We start from the raw sequence: 17,648 nt of genomic DNA on the forward strand, positions 1-17,648 counted from the left end.
ATTTGTACAAACATGGTGCAAAGTAATTCATGATTTGTTAAAAAATGTTAGTGGCTAGTTAGTTAAAATAGGATATTGTGATTTCACAAGACTGTCTTAGAAGTGATCATTTGAAATTGTTCAATTTGAAAAATGTGCACTTAAGAGAAAATATAAAAATAAAGTGTTGCATATTGATATTTATCTGTTTCTATATATATTTATTGTGAGAAATCATTAAGATGATCAGTGTTTCCACAAAGATAAATATCATTAATTATTAATAATAACATAGAGTTAATGGTAAATTGGGCAAATTGGCTATTTCTAGCAATTTATTTAAGTGTGTAGCAAACTGGTAGCCCTTCGCATTAATCAGTACCCAAGAAGTAGCTCTTGGTTTCAAAAAGTTTGGTGACCCCTGTTCTAGAGTTTGGTAAAAAACTTAGACATAGGGCTGCACTATTTCAGAATCAGAATCAGAATCAGAAATAGTTCAATAATCTCCGAGGGGAAATTAAGATTTTCAGCTCATACCCATTCAAGAGCAGATAAACATTACAGGGAGACAGAACAGGATCGCTGATGGGTCTGCCAACTTCCGGCACCCCTTACAAAAAAGGTGAGAAACAAGTAAATGCTAGGGGGCATATTCAGTCTAAGCCTGGGCACCTGGAGAGGGGGTCCAGACTGAGGCCTAGGAAAAAAAACCCTCATAGCATTTCCCTCTTACACACATAAATAATTTGTGTAAGAGGGAAACATCAAAGAACACAAAGGACATTAAAGACATTGAAAGAGCAGAGCTGATGCAACCAGCCACTTCTCCACACAGCCACAAAAGTAAAAAAACAAAAACAAAACATATACACTGTGGTGGCCTCTGCGGTGTTCCACGCCATCGTCTACTGGGGTGGGAGCATGACCAGAGACAGGAGCAGACCCAACAAAGCAACCAAGAGAGCCGACTCCACCGTCGGCCGCCCACCAACTCTCGGCCAGTGTCCAGTCCGCATGGACGAGCGAGGATACGTCCAAGGAGACCAAGGTGTCCGATACCTGCTCATTCAGCCAAGACACTGTGAAGCTTGTCCGTCCCGACGCTCAGCGCCAGCTCCGCATCGCCTCCAGTCTCTCCAAACAGACTCTGGTGTGGCAGAGACCCAGCAGCTGGTCTCCATGGCCAAAAGACTCCCGGAAGGTAGATCCAGAAGTTCACAAAAAAGCACAGCAGAAGTCACGAAAGTGCCACCCCCTTGTCACACAGTTCCAAAGAGTCCAGAACCAAAAGGCAAAAAAACCACATGAAAACAAGAGGGAAACATCAGGAACACAAAAGGGTGACACAAGAGCACAGAGCTCCTGCCAACAGCAGCCACTACATCTTGGGAAAAATTTTATTTGAAGAAATAAAAACACCGGAACGTACCCCAAAGCCTTCAGTCGGTCACAGCGTTTTCTAAAAGTGTTGCTTTTGTCTAATAATCTAAAAATCATTTGTTGAACCAACTGGAGTAGGGTGTGACTTTGATAGCATTTTTAAATGTCTTTTTTTGTTTCAGGTCTGTTTGAGCCAAAGGATATGAGATTTGAGGTTTTTCGAAATGTCACCAGAGATCCCTCCATTGTGGAGATGACGGAGAAGGCCATTCAAATCCTCAGCAAGAATCCAAAAGGATATTTTCTGTTTGTGGAAGATGAGTACCAGCACGGTGTATTGCGGTCATGGTGACCTAGAAACATTTAGGACTGATCAAAGTACGGCAAAATGCATAATTGTATGAACAGAAGTACACCCGTACCTAATTTGTTCAAAAAATATCCGACAAAGGCAAAATTGTACAAATACCAAAGCCGCTCTTTGTATAAGAAATACAGTAAAGTAAATCCAATTAAACTGTTGCAGTACTAACACAAAACACATTTTTATCAAGAATAATTACAAAACTCCACGACCCCCAAACTGACACTAGGCTGTTTTTATACTCAAAATAAAAAACCACAGAGACTGAGACAATGTCCAAACGAAAATAGATACTTTAAAAACCTTAGACCATGAATGGATTAATGTGGACCCCGTCTTAAACAAGTTGAAAAACTTATTGGGGTGCTACCATTTAGTGGTCAATTGTACGGAATATGTACTGTACTGTGCAATCTACTAATAAAAGTTTCAATCAATCAATCAAAGACCAGGGGTGTCGAACGTACGGCCCACGGGCTGGTTTTATCCGGCCTGCGGGATGAGTTAGCGAAATTATTGAATGAAAGAAACTGCTGTTCTAAATGTGTCCACTAGATGTCACCATAGCAATTCTTTGTATCTCTGTAGATGATGCTACATGCTTATGTAAAAAAAATAAACCACCGGTCCATAGTGGATCTAACATAACAGTGTGAGAGTCCAGTCCATAGTGGATCTAACATAACAGTGTGAGAGTCTGGTCCATAGTGGATCTAACATAACAGTGTGAGAGTCCGGTCCATAGTGGATCTAACATAACAGTGTGAGAGTCCGGTCCATAGTGGATCTAACATAATAGTGTGAGAGTCCGGTCCATAGTGGATCTAACATAATAGTGTGAGAGTCCAGTCCATAGTGGATCTAACATAATAGTGCTCGAGTCCAGTCCATAGTCGATCTAACATAATAGTGTGAGAGTCCAGTCCATAGTGGATCTAACATAATAGTGTGAGAGTCCAGTCCATAGTAGATCTAACATAATATTGTGAGAGTCCAGTCCATAGTGGATCTAACATAATAGTGTGAGAGTCCAGTCCATAGTGGATCTAACATAATAGTGAGAGTCCAGTCCATAGTGGATCTAACATAATAGTGTGGGTGTCCAGTCCATAGTGGATCTAACATAATAGTGAGAGTCCAGTCCATAGTGAATCTAACATAATAGTGTGGGAGTCCAGTCCATAGTGGATCTAACATAATAGTGTGAGAGTCCAGTCCAGATGTTAGTGCAACAGTCGAGGAAAATGAGCAGATTACATAAATAACATCCTGTAATTTGATTTTGATATTTTGTTTTAACTCTTAATAGATTGAAAATTAACACCAATGAGTTGACTGATGAACATTATCACATCATTTAATCAGAAAGTATAAATAACGACACATAAAGATAGAAGACTATTAACCGCAACATGTAAGTGTAAAAGAACAACAACAACATTATGATTTGTACATTTTCAGAATGTGCTTGTTCTATTTTTAAACAAAGAAAACAATCTGAAGTTGTCTTTATTTTTAAGTTATCGTGCCGTGATTTTACCAGTCCGACCCACTTGGGAGTAGATTTTTCTCCATGTGGCCCCCGATCCAAAAGGTGTTCGACACCCATGCCTTAGACTTCTCCATGTGTTACGGCCTCTTGTCCACACACCAACACATTATTCTGTCCTTAAAAAACGCCCAAATTTGAAAACGCTGCAGGGTGAAAATTTTCACAATCATCCCCCGTCTGATGATGTCACAATTGTGCACCTTCACTTCCACACCGAACAAATACAATCACAAACAACCTTGGCTTTAAACATACTGCTAGGACCTACTGTATGTCTAAGGGTAATTTTAGTGCTACTTTCGCTCTACATTGACATTCTTCTTGCCTTGATCCGCCATTTTTTCTGTAGTGCCGCCCAAAGGAATGACGCCATAACTTCTGATTTTGTCCATTCTAAAGCATGGGCAGGCAAAGTGCAAATAAAAAGAAAGCATTAACGCTCAGATCCCACATCAGGGCAAGAAAAAACTCAACCCAATGGGATACAATGAGAAACCTTGGAGGGGGCCACAACAAATCTTAGGGTACATTTAACATATGTTTCTTATTGCAGTTAAGTCCTTAAATAAAATAGTGAACATACTAGACAACTTGTCTTTCAGTAGAAAGTAAGCAAACAGAGGCTCCTAATTAGTTTGCTGACATATGCAGTAACATATTGTGTCATTTATCATTCTATTATTTTGTCAACATTATTAAGGACAAGTGGTAGAAAATGAATGATTAATTCATCCATCCATCCATCCATCTTCTTCCGCTTATCCGAGGTCGGGTCACGGGGGCAGCAGCCTAAGCAGGGAAGTCCAGACTTCCCTCTCCCCAGCCACTTCATCCAGCTCCTCCCGGGGGATCCCGAGGCGTTCCCAGGCCAGCCGGGAGACATAGTCTTCCCAACGTGTCCTGGGTCTTCTCCGTGGCCTCCTACCGGTCGGACGTGCCCGAAACACCTCCCTAGGGAGGCGTTCGGGTGGCATCCTGACCAGATGCCCGAACCACCTCATCTGGCTCCTCTCGATGTGGAGGAGCAGCGGCTTTACTTTGAGCTCCTCCTGGATGGCAGAGCTTCTCACCCTATCTATAAGGGAATGATTAATCTACTTGTTCATACACTGTTAATATCTGCTTACTTTCTCTTTTAACATGTTCTATCTACACTTCTGTTAAAATGTAATAATCACTTATTCTTCTGTTGTTTGATGCTTTACATTAGTTTTGGATTATACCACAAATTTGGTTATCAATCCGATATCAAGTAGTTACAGGATCATACATTGGTCATGTTCAAAGTCCTCGTGTCCAGGGACATATTTCCTGCGTTTTTAAATATAATATACATTTAAAATATACATTGCCAAATAATATCGATGTAATCATAGTAGTATCGACTAGATACGCTACTGTACTTGGTATCATTACAGTGGATGTCAGGTGTAGATCCACCCTATGGTACTTTTCAGAGGCGGCATCGTACCGAATATGATTAATTAGTATCGCGGTACTGTACTAATACCAGAATACCGTACAACCCTAGTATGTATTGTATTGACTGTCTCCCTTGGTTAGTTAGAACCAAACCTAAAGCTAACATTTCGAGAACATTAGCATGAATGCCGCATTTTAGAACAGTCTCTTTTACTTAAAAATAATCGATCTTTGGACATTTGTCCATGGATTCGGAATCGTCCACGTTCTAATCGTGATGCATCGGAGAATTGATCACATCTACTTATTGGTGTCAAAGAATCAACAGCAGAACCAAAAAAATCAAATAGTATTTTAAAGGGGAACATAATCACAATTTCAGAAGGGTTAAAACCATTAAAAATCAGTTCCCAGTGGCTTATTTTATTTTTCAAATTTTTTTTCAAAATTTTACCCATCACGCAATATCCCTAAAAAAAGCTTCAAAATGCCTGATTTTAACCATCGTTATATACACCCGTCCATTTTCCTGTGACGTCACATAGTGAAGCCAACACAAACAAACATGGCGCATAGAACAGCAAGTTATAGCGACATGAGCTCGGATTCAGACTCGGATTTCAGCGGTTTAAGCGATTCAACAGATTACGCATGTATTGAAACGGATGGTTGTAGTGTGGAGGCAGGTAGCGAAAACTAAATTGAAGAAACTGAAGCTATTGAGCCATATCGGTTTGAACCGTATGCAAGCGAAACCGACGAAAACGACACAACAGCCAGCGACACGGGAGAAAGCGAGGACCAATTCGGCGATCGCCTTCTAACCAACGATTGGTATGTCTTTGTTTGGCATTAAAGGAAACTAACAACTATGAACTAGGTTTACAGCATATGAAATACATTTGGCAACAACATGCACTTTGAGAGTGCAGACAGCCCAATTTTCATCAATTAATATATTCTGTAGACATACCCTCATCCGCACTCTTTTCCTGAAAGCTGATCTGTCCAGTTTTGGAGTTGATGTCAGCAGGCCAGGGAAGCTAGGGTCGATATTCTTCTCTTGATTATCTTCGGTGGCATAAGGGACGGTGTGAGCCAAGACATCCTGGGGGTTTAGCTCGCTCATCTGTGGTAACAAACTGCCGCCATTGCTTGCCGTGCTACCGAGGTCCTTTGTCCCTGAATTGCTCACACACTCCGGCAGATTCAATGGGGGTCTGGCGGCAGATTTCTTTGACTTTATCGTTGGAAATGCATCTGTTTTGAGTGTCGCAGGATATCCACACATTCTTGCCATCTCTGTCGTAGCATAGCTTTCGTCGGTAAAGTGTGCGGAACAAACGTCCAATTTCTTGCCACTTTCGCATCTTTGGGCCACTGGTGCAACTTGAATCCGTCCCTGTTCGTGTTGTTACACCCTCCGACAACACACCGACGAGGCATGATGTCTCCAAGGTACGGAAAACAGTCGAAAAAACGGAAAATAACAGAGCTGATTTGACTCGGTGTTTGAGAAAATGGCGGATTGCTTCCCGATGTGACGTCACAACGTGATGTCATCGCTCCGAGAGCGAATACTAGAAAGGCGTTTAATTCGCCAAAATTCACCCATTTAAAGTTTGGAAATCGGTTAAAAAAATATATGGTCTTTTTTCTGCAACATCAAGGTATATATTGACGCTTACATAGGTCTGGTGATAATGTTCCCCTTTAACATGGCATCTCGTGTTTCCTAGCACGAGGTAGAATTGATCACGGACACCACGACGGCATCGCCAAACTGGCGCTGACGGAGGCTGTGATGTTTGACCGAGCTATTGAGCGTGCCTCGCAGCTCACTCAGGAGTCAGACACACTGACGGTCGTCACGGCCGACCATTCTCACGTCTTCACCTTCGGCGGCAACACCCCCCGAGGAAATCCAATCTTTGGTATGAGTCGCCAAATACGCTTTTTGGATCAGTATTTCATTGTTTGTATGCTCTTCACCGCCATTTTTTTTTTGCTTCCCCAGGTCTAGTGCCAAAAAAAGCAGATGACCAAATGCCTTTCACCAGCATCCTGTATGCCAACGGCCCCGGTTACGTGCATGTAAATGGAACCAGAGGGAACATCACGATGGTGGATTACTGTAAGCACATTCTAATATCTTTCAGATGCGCGATGTGTCTTTGCTTGGGTGACTTGATTGGATTATAGCTCGCTGTGAGTGTCATGTTCGTAGAGTTCACTGGGCTCTGCTCTTTTCCGTGTTTAAGTATTCCATCACGTCAATGCGCAGGATATGTGCTTCACAGAACTATTTGTGTTTCTTTGTGGAACGCTGGACAAGCACTGACCCAGTTCTTCCATCCCTTGGTTCTGCACCGTTTGCGTCAGGCATTGCATGAGCACATACTGTATATATGAGTGAGCAAATAGTCAAACAGTTTAAGAACAACGTTTCTCAAAGTGCAATTGCAAGAAATTTAGGGATTTCAACATCTACGGTCCATAATATCATCAAAAGGTTCAGAGAATCTGGAGAAATCACTCCACGTAAGCGGCATGGCCGGAAACCAACATTGAATGACCGTGACCTTCGATCCCTCAGACGGCACTGTATCAAAAACCGACATCAATCTCTAAAGGATATCACCACATGGGCTCAGGAACACTTCAGAAAACCACTGTCACTAAGTACAGTTGGTCGCTACATCTGTAAGTGCAAGTTAAAGCTCTACTATGCAAAGCGAAATCCATTTATCAACAACATCCAGAAACGCCGCCGGCTTCTCTGGGCCTGAGATCATCTAAGATGGACTCATGCAAAGTGGAAAAGTGTTCTGTGGTCTGACGAGTCCACATTTCAAATTGTTTTTGGAAATATTCGACATCGTGTCATCCGGACCAAAGGGGAAGCGAACCATCCAGACTGTTATCGACGCAAAGTTCAAAAGCCAGCATGTGTGATGGTATGGGGGTGCATTAGTGCCCAAGGCATGGGTAACTTACACATCTGTGAAGGCACCATTAATGCTGAAAGGTACATACAGGTTTTAGAACAACATATGCTGCCATGTAAGCGCCGTCCTTTTCATGGACGCCCCTGCTTATTTCAGCAAGAAAATTCCAAGCCACATTCAGCACGTGTTACAACAGCGTGGCTTCGTAAAAAAAGAGTGCGGGTACTTTCCTGGCCCGCCTGCAGTCCAGACCTGTCTCCCATCGAAAATGTGTGGCGCATTATGAAGCGTAAAATACGACAGCGGAGACCCCGGACTGTTGAACGACTGAAGCTCTACATAAAACAAGAATGGGAAAGAATTCCACTTTCAAAGCTTCAACAATTAGTTTCCTCAGTTCCCAATCGTTTATTGAGTGTTGTTAAAAGAAAAGGTGATGTAACACAGTGGTGAACATGCCCTTTCCCAACTACTTTGGCACGTTAATTATCCATCCATCCATCCATTTTCTACCGCTTATTCCCTTTGGGGTCGCGGGGGCGCTGGAGCCTATCTCAGCTACAATCGGGCGGAAGGCGGGGTACACCCTGGACAAGTCGCCACCTCATCGCAGGGCACGTTAATTATTATTTGCAAAACAAAAAAAAAAGTTTATGAGTTTGAACATCAAATATGTTGTCTTTGTAGCATATTCAACTGAATATGGGTTGAAAATGATTTGCAAATCATTGTATTCTGTTTATATTTACATCTAACACAATTTCCCAACTCATGTAGTTTTATAAGCCCTCAGTTTGGTCTGTGTGAGTGAAACCAGAATAAAAAAAATATCTGCCGACATTAAAAAATAGCACACTCAACCCACTTGGCACTTTGAGTAAACGTGGTTACGAGTGACGGATTCATATATAAAAGTAAGTATTTAACTTCAGAATGTTTATAATCACAAGGATTATTTTTGGTCATGGTTGGGGTTTGTTTTTCCAACTACAATTGTACAGTTTACAACACAGTAAATATGACTTTCGTATACACTTGTAATAATAACATATACAGAATTACAGAGAAATGTTTTGTCAAACCAGAAAATGCAATTTTGGTAGAAACTGTGTGTGAATGCCGAAATTAGATGACAACAGTTAACACGCTAGCCAGATACCAGAGGGATTAATAAAGTTGTTTGAATTGAATTGAATTACTGTAACGTCTTGTAACAAAATATACAGTCGTGGTCAAAAGTTTACATACACTTGTAAATAACATAATGTCATGGCTGTCTTGAGTTTCCAATCATTTCTACAACTCTTATTTTTTTTGTAATAGAGTGATTTGAGCACATACTTGTTGGTCACAAAAAATATTCATGAAGTTTGGTTCTTTTATGAATTTATTATGGGTCTACTGAAAATGTGACCAAATCTGCTGGGTCAAAAGTATACATACAGCAATGTTAATATGTGGTTACATGTAGCATGTATGGTTACATGCGAATCAATAAGCTGAACATTTTAAAAGTAGACTGGGTTAGTGCATGAGTTGCACTGAAATTGATTATGTTTTAATGCAGGGGTGTCCAAAGTGCGGCCCGGGGGCTATTTGCGGCCCGTAGGTCATTTTTTAATAGCCCCACAGCACATTTTAAAAATGCGACTAAAAAAATTGTAAAACATAAAAAGTGGTATAAAGGAGCAAACAGGTGAAATGTAACAAGAAAATGTAGCAATGTTTACTCTAATAACACAAAGCTGCCATGCTTTACAAAATAATAATGATTCAAAATCAATGTCATTATGAATTATTGACCTATTCAAGGTTCCAATTACGTCACATTAAATATTTCACTTTGAGATATTTTGGGGGGAAAATGTTGCATATTTTGTGTTTGCCATATAAAGAACTGAGCTGTTTTTTTTTTGAAGGCCCTAAAACGAACAAACCAAAAACATAAACAACAGTAAAAGTTATAATTGATGGATAGATCTGAAGTTGATCTCGAGAGAATTGTGTTAAAAGTAAACAGTAAAAAAATATATAATTTATTTTTTAACACTTTAATAAGTAGGACCCTTTAATTTTAGTGTGATTTGATTTTAAGTGTCATTGCTCAAAAAATAATAATGAATAAAAATCAATTTTGTTATGAGTTATTGACCTTTTTAAGGCTCCAATTATTATATAATCTCAAATATTCCACTTAAAAAATTTATTGGGTGAACATATTGCATATTTTGTGTTTTTTTCCATTAAAAAAAAGGGTTTACTTTGGCAAAAAGAGCATACAACTTAAATCTTTAAAAACGTTATATTGACAGATAGACCTAATGTTGATCTAGAGATTTAAAACTTGAAAAATAATACTACAAATAATAAGACTGAATAATGACACATTTTTAATTTTTTTTTTGACTAAAACCACTTTGGGGTCCCCGGCATCAAGCCTGAGTGGAGGCCTAAATGTATACTTGCCAAGCCTCCCAATTTTCCCGGGCGACTCCCGAATTTCAGTGCCCCTCCCGAAAATCTCCCGGAGCAACCATACTCCCGAATTTCTCCCGATTTCCACCCGGACAACAATATTGGGGGCGTGCCTTAAAGGCACTGCCTTTAGCGTCCTCTCTCACCTGAAACCTTCACCCCTTAACAGCCGCATGCTGTCCAGGCGTCCGCTTTTCCTCCATATAAACAGCGTGCCGGCCCAGTTACATAAATATGTAGCATTGGACGGGTTTAACAATGGTCTTTACTCGAAGATGTCAAGAAATGCTGACACATTGTATGATCTTTTAACTGGTTTAATGATAACGTTAATTTCAAGCACACACACACACACACACACACACACAAGTGAATGCCATGCATACTTGGTCAACAGCCATACAAGTCTGAGGATGGCCGTATAAACAACTTTAACACTGTTACAAATATGCGCCACACTGTGAACCCACACCAAACAAGAATGAAAAACACATTTCGGGAGAACATCCGCACCGTAACACAACATAAACACAACAGAACAAATACCCAGAAACCCTTGCAGCACTAACTCGCTACAATAACATCTACGGCTTTTGGAGCTCAGTGTACAACTGCACACACAACAAGAAGGAGACGAAGCAGAAAAACGAAGAAGAGACATGGCGACGACGAGTAAGAAGAAGAAATATGCTTGCAAGTTCCAAAATGATTGGAAAAAATAATTTAATTTCATCCAGGACAGCTCGAAGGGGAAGGGGTATGCTGCCTGCACCTCAACCCCGCCCCCGCAACCACGCCCCCATCCCCCATCTCCCGAATTCTGAGGTCTCAAGGTTGGCAAGTATGCCTAAATGTATATTTTTCAAACATATGTAGCATTGGTTTTTAAAATAAAAAATATCAATCAATCAATCAAAGTTTACTTATATAGCCCTAAATCCCGAGTGTCTCAAAGGGCTGCACAAGCCACAACGACATCCTCGGTTCAGATCCCACATCAGGGCACGAAAAAAACTCAACCCAATGGGATGACAATGAGGACCGCAGATGTGGAATGGCCCCCGCTTGCTCTGATTTTTCAGTGTGTGGCCCTCAGTGGGAAAAGTTTGCACACCCCTGTTTTAATGAGTGGGGGAAGTGATTATACGAGGCTCTCAATTATGGTTGAAAAATTAAGCAATTGCAGCAAGGCTGGAAGATTGATGGGGTTTCTGCATCCTCTTTGTGGTTTCCCAAACTGTGCTGTGCTCAGCGACAGTCTCCAACCATCTCATTTTATTTGCAGATGACGAAGAGTACATGCAGCAGGCCGCCGTCCCCCTAGACTCCGAGACACACGGCGGCGAAGACGTCGCCATTTACGCCAGAGGCCCCATGGCTCACCTCTTTCACGGGGTGAAAGAACAGAACTACGTGGCCCACGTCATGGCCTACGCCGCTTGCTTGGAGCCCTACACGGACTGCCCGCCTCCGCCTCGCTCCCACACATCCGCCGGGTGCGTGAGCACACCCTCAAACCTAATGTTTGGACTCCTGTGCCTTCTTTGGCTGTCCAGATGACACCCGACAACCGCACACTCTTTACACATCCACAATAATGCAAGTACATAGCGTGCATGTAGATGACGTATTATGCAATAATCCTTTATAAGGCCAACAAACACACACACACTGTCAAGTGTGTGTATAGAGCCAGACCGACAGATCACAGTAAACATCCTGACATCTCATTTTTGAATTGCAAGCAAACATTCGGACATCGTGCAAATACGCAAACAAGAACAACAAACAGTACGACCCCGTAAACTCTTTTTAAGTGTTGCAAATGTAGAGCTTTATGTGCATATTTTATTTCAAACACTATTTTCATTATACGCTGGCAACAAAACTACCAACTTGCACAGAGTAGTTTGCTGTCTTCCATTTGCCGGTTAGGTTTTTTTTCTCTCCTTTCCTCATCTTTCAGATTTTTTAAGGAGCTGTAATGTTGTTATTTACCGTATATTTCGGAGTATAAGTCGCACCAGAGTATAAGTCGCACCTGCCGAAAATGCACAATAAAGAAGGAAAAAAACAGATATAAGTCGCATTGGAGTATAAGTCGCATTTTTTGGGGAAATGTATTTGATAAAACCCAACACCAAGAATAGACATTTGAAAGGCAATTTAAAATAAATAAAGAATAGTGAACAACAGGCTGAATGTACGTTATATGAGGCATAAATAACCAACTGAGAACGTGCCTGGTATGTTTACGTAACATATTATGGTAAGAGTCATTCAAATAACTATAACATATAGAACATGCTATACGTTTACCAAACAATCTGTCACTCCTAATCGCTAAATCCCATGAAATCTTATACGTCTAGTCCAGGGGTCGGCAACCCGCGGCTCTAGAGCTTTTTCAAACATGTATGAAAAATGGAAAAAGATAAGTGTAAATTTTTTTTTTGTTTGTTTTAATATGTTGTCCGTAGGAGGACAAACATGACACAAACCTCCCTAATTGTTATAAAGCACAGTTTATATTAAACATGCCTCACTGATTCGAGTATTTGGCGAGCGCCGTTTTGTCCTACTAATTTTGGCGGTCCTTGAACTCACGTAGTTTGTTTACATTTATAACTTTCTCCGACTTTCTAGGACGTGTTTTATGCCACTTCTTTTTCGGTCTCATTTTGTCCACCAAACTTTTAACATTGTGCATGAATGCACAAAGGTGAGTTTTGTTGATGTTATTGACTTGTGTGGAGTGCTAATCAGACATATTTGGTCACTGCATGACTGCAAGTTAATCGATGCTAACATGCTATTTAGGCTAGCTATATGTACATATTGCATCATTATGCCTCATTTGTAGCCATATTTGAGGTCATTTAGTTTCCTTTAAGTCATCTTAATTCAATTTATATCTCATGACACACTATCTGTATGTAATATGGCTTTTAATTTTTTGCGGCTCCAGACAGATTTGTTTTTGTATTTTTGGTCCAATATGGCTCTTTCAACATTTTGGGTTGCCGACCCCTGGTCTAGTCTCTTACGTGAATGAGCTAAATAATATTATTTGATATTTTACGCTAATGTGCTAATAATTTCACACATAAGTCGCTCCGGAGTGTAAGTCGCACCCCCGGCCAAACTGAAAAAAACTGCGACTTATAGTCCGAAAAATATGGTACACACCGAGAATAACTTGAAGGCAGCATGGAGGCAGAACTGTTCAGGACTGGTGCACATGTTTGGACTGAATTTTAGTACCGAACTCTGAATTAGGCGCCGCCATGCAGTGCCAAGCTGTAATACCAATGGACCTTAAGAATTTGTAATAATACTGTACATTGCTACAGGTCTTTTAGGAGAATGTATCTGTTTTTTTGAAGTCGGTATCCGGACCTCAGTGGCATTTTTTGTCTGTCCAAGTTACTGTCGCTCTACTTTTCTATTTGAATTGTCTGCGAATGTATTTTATATGCAAGATGTATTTTTGTACACTGTTTTTGTAACATTTATATATCAGGATTGAGAATGTTATTTGTGTCTTCGTGATTTATTTGGGTTCTGTGGTCCAATCTTCATTATCGTTCTCTCGGGCACTCATCGAAGGCAGACACTTTCCCTCCCCTCCCCCTTATCTCTCCTGCTTGCTTCTGTCAAGACTAGGATTTTGGCGTGGTTTGTTTTCCCATGGCACAAATGATTTGGACCGGACATGGCGTGAAGGTAAATACATATTTAATTTTAACACTCAAAAAAGGAATAAACAAAAGGCGCGGACAAGGGCGGAAGTACAAAACTTGGCTATAAAAACAAAAACTCGCACAAAGGCAGAACTATGGACAAAAAAACAAAAGACACTAACTGTGGCATTAATCAACAAGACTTACTTGCGATGACGTGAACAGGGCAGTATGGACTATGAACATGAAACAGAGTGTCAGGAGTGTGTCAAGAGTGATGTCGTCAGGCTGACTGCCTGGCAACTACAGGCTTAAATAGTGATGACATGATTAGTGAAAACAGGTGCGTAACTCAAAATGTGAAAACGTGAGACAGGTGCCTGACATGACGATGTGAACCAGGTGAAACCAATGGTTACTATGGTGACAAAGGGAGTGAAGACAAGAACTAAAAAGTGTCAAAAAACCAAGCAAAACATAACTAAACAAAACATGATCACAGACATGACAGATTCTTTTTTTTTTCTTGTCTAACTTTCTTGGAGACTCTTTTTTTGCGCTGCTCTACAAAATCCAAACAATGGGATTGATCAATCGGCCTCTTAGCGAAATTGATGAGATCGCTGAAGTGTTGGCTGTCCAGAGTCGGGACCCGGGGTCGACCGCTCGCCTGTGCATCGGTTGGGGACATCTCTGCGCTGCTGACCCGTCTCCGCTCGGGATGGTGTCCTGCTGGCCCCACTATGGACTGGACTCTCACTATTATGTTAGATCCACTATGGACTGGACTTTCACAATATTATGTTAGATCCACTATGGACTGGACTCTCACTATTATGTTAGATCCACTATGAACTGGACTTTCACAATATTATGTTAGATCCACTAGGGACTGGACTCTCACTATTATGTTAGATCCACTATGGACTGGACTTTCACAATATTATGCTAGACCCACTCGACGTCCATTGCATCCGGTCTACCCTCAGGGGGGGGGGTCGCCCACATCTGCGGTCCTCTCCAAGGTTTCTCATTGCCATTCTCATTGACATCCCACTGTGTTGAGTTTTTCCTTGCCCTGATGTGGGATCTGAACTGAGGATGTCGTTGTGGCTTGTGCAGCCCTTTGAGACACTTGTGATTTAGGGCTATATAAATAAACATTGATTGATTGATCATCTCGATGAGAAGCTCGAGTTCTGGGGAACGTGCCTGTCCTGACGGAATGGTTGTTGCTGGACACACAACGGACTCTTGGGAGAAGCGGAGATACTGGCAGATGTTCAAGGTACCCCAAAGCTGCCAGAAATGACTGAAGGATGGGCAGAGCTGTGGGCGCTCAGACTTTTATGATTTTGGACTAAATCTCAAACTGAATAACATCTTGGAGACGCCTTCTGCTCTGCGCGTCGAAGTACGATGAATTTGAGGACCACAAATAGACAATTACAGTGAAAAGTTTAAATGTGTTCTTCCTCACTCAAACTCAAACATTCTAATCTGGGTTGTTTTCCCTGGCTGCAAACGAAGTGGCAAAATTGTTCCGTCGAGATTCTTCTAAACGGACAGCGCAGCGAAGACGCTACAACTGTTGACGATAACATTGTGCGAAAGCAACCAAGGTTGCGGAACAAAGCCGCTCTGCAGGCTTGCACACGCACGCAAAGTTCATCCACGGGAAATACAATTCACGCACACGCGTACCAGACCCCCCCACATCCCACGCTGTGGAGGGGGGCGTGGCCTGCGGACCTGCAGCGAAGCGGGGTGTGCCAGGACCGGCTTTGAGATCAGCGACAGGTGCGTAGATGGACCACCTGGGCCTGCTTATCTCGAAGCCGGTCCTGGCACACCCCGCTTCGCTGCAGGTCCGCAGGCCACGCCCCCCTCCACACACGCTTTCGTTGCTTCACCCCGCGTGGTATGGCGGAAAACGGAGCAGCGCCCCTGGTGGCGACAGCTTTGGGCCGCATGCCCGCCCCCTCCGCACTCGTTGCAAGTCTTGAGATGTAAGTCGTAATAAGTATATTAGCTTTCCTGGTCTCAAGACAGCCTTACTATTTGATGCAGGGGTCCCCAAACTTTTTGACTCAAGGGTTAAAAAAAAAGGTCATTTCTGTATCATTAATATTGATTTCACTAACTGCTTCTTTGCTATCACTTTAACCATAATATGTGTGCATATCCTATTTACTGATGTTGTTCTGTTGTTGTTGTTATTGTTGTGTTTTACTGTTGTTATTGTCTCTCTGTCTAATCCCCCTCTTGTCCCCGCAATTTCCCCCTCTAGTCTTCCTTTTTTTACTCTTTCTATCCCCTCCTGCTCTGGCCCAGCTGCAACAAATAATAATATAAATTCATTTAATAAAGTCAAATACAAATAAGGCAACAAGAGAAGTATCCTACACTTCTCTTTTGTAAAGTACATTTGTACAGCCGATATGGGCATCTACATCAACTATATGACTTGCCTAAGTAGCTGGACAGGACAAAAAACAAATAATAATAAAAATAAAAAAATATTTTTTTTTTGCCGGGGACTGTATATATATATATATATATATATATATATATATATATATATATATATGATGTCACGTTATCGATGGGAAAATTAGACAATATGATTTGCCTGAGCGGCTAGGAGACACTGAGAGTAACAAGGGGTACAAAATGGATTGGAAAGGACAGATTTTTAAAAACATGAATTTAATTTTATTTTTTTTTTTTTTTTTAAACTTGGGACTTCCCGCGGGCCGGATCCTGCCCACCGGCGTCCAAAATCCGGCCCGCGGGAATTTGTTAAGCAAAATTTAGCCCTGCTTGAATACACTTGCAATAAAGTAACATATTAACCCTTGTGTAATGTCCATATTGTTGTTACTCAGCCAGCGTTTGTGGGTCTGATGGACCCGTTGCATTTTGTGGCTTTTAATGCCTCACAATCAAACACTTTTATGTTAAAATACTGAACAGATGTTTACCTTATCCCAATAAACATCAGTTCAGTATTTTAACATAAAAGTGTTTGATTGTGAGGCATTAAAAGCCACAAAAGGCAACGGGTCCATCAGACCCACAAACGCTGGCTTTGTAATAACAATATGAACATTGCACGGAAAATTTCTCTGCCAGTTTCTGCATCCCACAGGGATTCTTCTTTTGTGTTTCTGCACCTGCGGTTCCCACACAAGGTTGCAACATTGTTTGTCAACACTGTCTGCTCTCATTTTCTCGCACATTTGACCCGCTGATGTTCTGTGTACCTACACTCTGTCCTCCTCCTGTCTTGGCCTGCTGTGTGTGTGTGTGTGTGTGTGTGTGTGTGTGTGTGTGTGTGTGTGTGTGTGTGTGTGTGTGTGTGTGTGTGTGTGTGTGTGTGTGTGTGTGGTACACAGAACATCAATTTCCACACTTCTATTAGCCCCGGGTCCAGTGGACCCGGACATCTTATATGTAATAGAAATGTGTAGGGGGGGTGTATGGTGTGTGGTCATTAAATATGTATTCTGGTATATGTTCTTCACAGAAAATGAGCCAAAGTCAGTGAGTCTCAGTTTGAAAAATGTATTAATTGTATCATTTTTCTTTTAATAAAAAATGAAAACGGGTCCCACAGACCCGAACACCCACAAGGCCTTAACTGTATAAATGATACAGTTATGGCCGTCCTCACATAATGATCTGCAGTAAATAAGATAGTCGGCAAGACCTAATATTCACCAGAAATTCTAATGAAAGTATGTGATTGTGTTTGCACGTGGATCGCATGAAGTCATACATAAGGGAATCAGTGAATCAGTGCCAGGAAAATGCTTTATTTACCAGTCAGGTACTAAAAGATG

At 41.4% G+C, this 17,648-nt stretch overlaps 1 protein-coding gene across 1 annotated transcript in view; it reads left to right on the forward strand.

The window, feature by feature from the left end:
- Positions 1–12,755, forward strand: part of alpi.1 (alkaline phosphatase, intestinal, tandem duplicate 1) — a 41,999-nt gene extending 29,244 nt beyond the window's left edge. Inside the window, exons 8-11 of the mRNA XM_061976403.2 lie at positions 1,542–1,676; positions 6,440–6,631; positions 6,715–6,831; positions 11,406–12,755. Of these exons, the coding sequence (XP_061832387.1) occupies positions 1,542–1,676; positions 6,440–6,631; positions 6,715–6,831; positions 11,406–11,680 (719 nt within the window). The 3' untranslated portion in view covers positions 11,681–12,755. The remainder of the gene's footprint in view (positions 1–1,541; positions 1,677–6,439; positions 6,632–6,714; positions 6,832–11,405) is intronic.
- The last annotated feature ends 4,893 nt before the right edge of the window (positions 12,756–17,648 follow it).

This window comes from Nerophis lumbriciformis, linkage group LG14 (assembly GCF_033978685.3).
Source record: "Nerophis lumbriciformis linkage group LG14, RoL_Nlum_v2.1, whole genome shotgun sequence".
In the NCBI taxonomy this organism is placed as follows: domain Eukaryota; kingdom Metazoa; phylum Chordata; class Actinopteri; order Syngnathiformes; family Syngnathidae; genus Nerophis; species Nerophis lumbriciformis.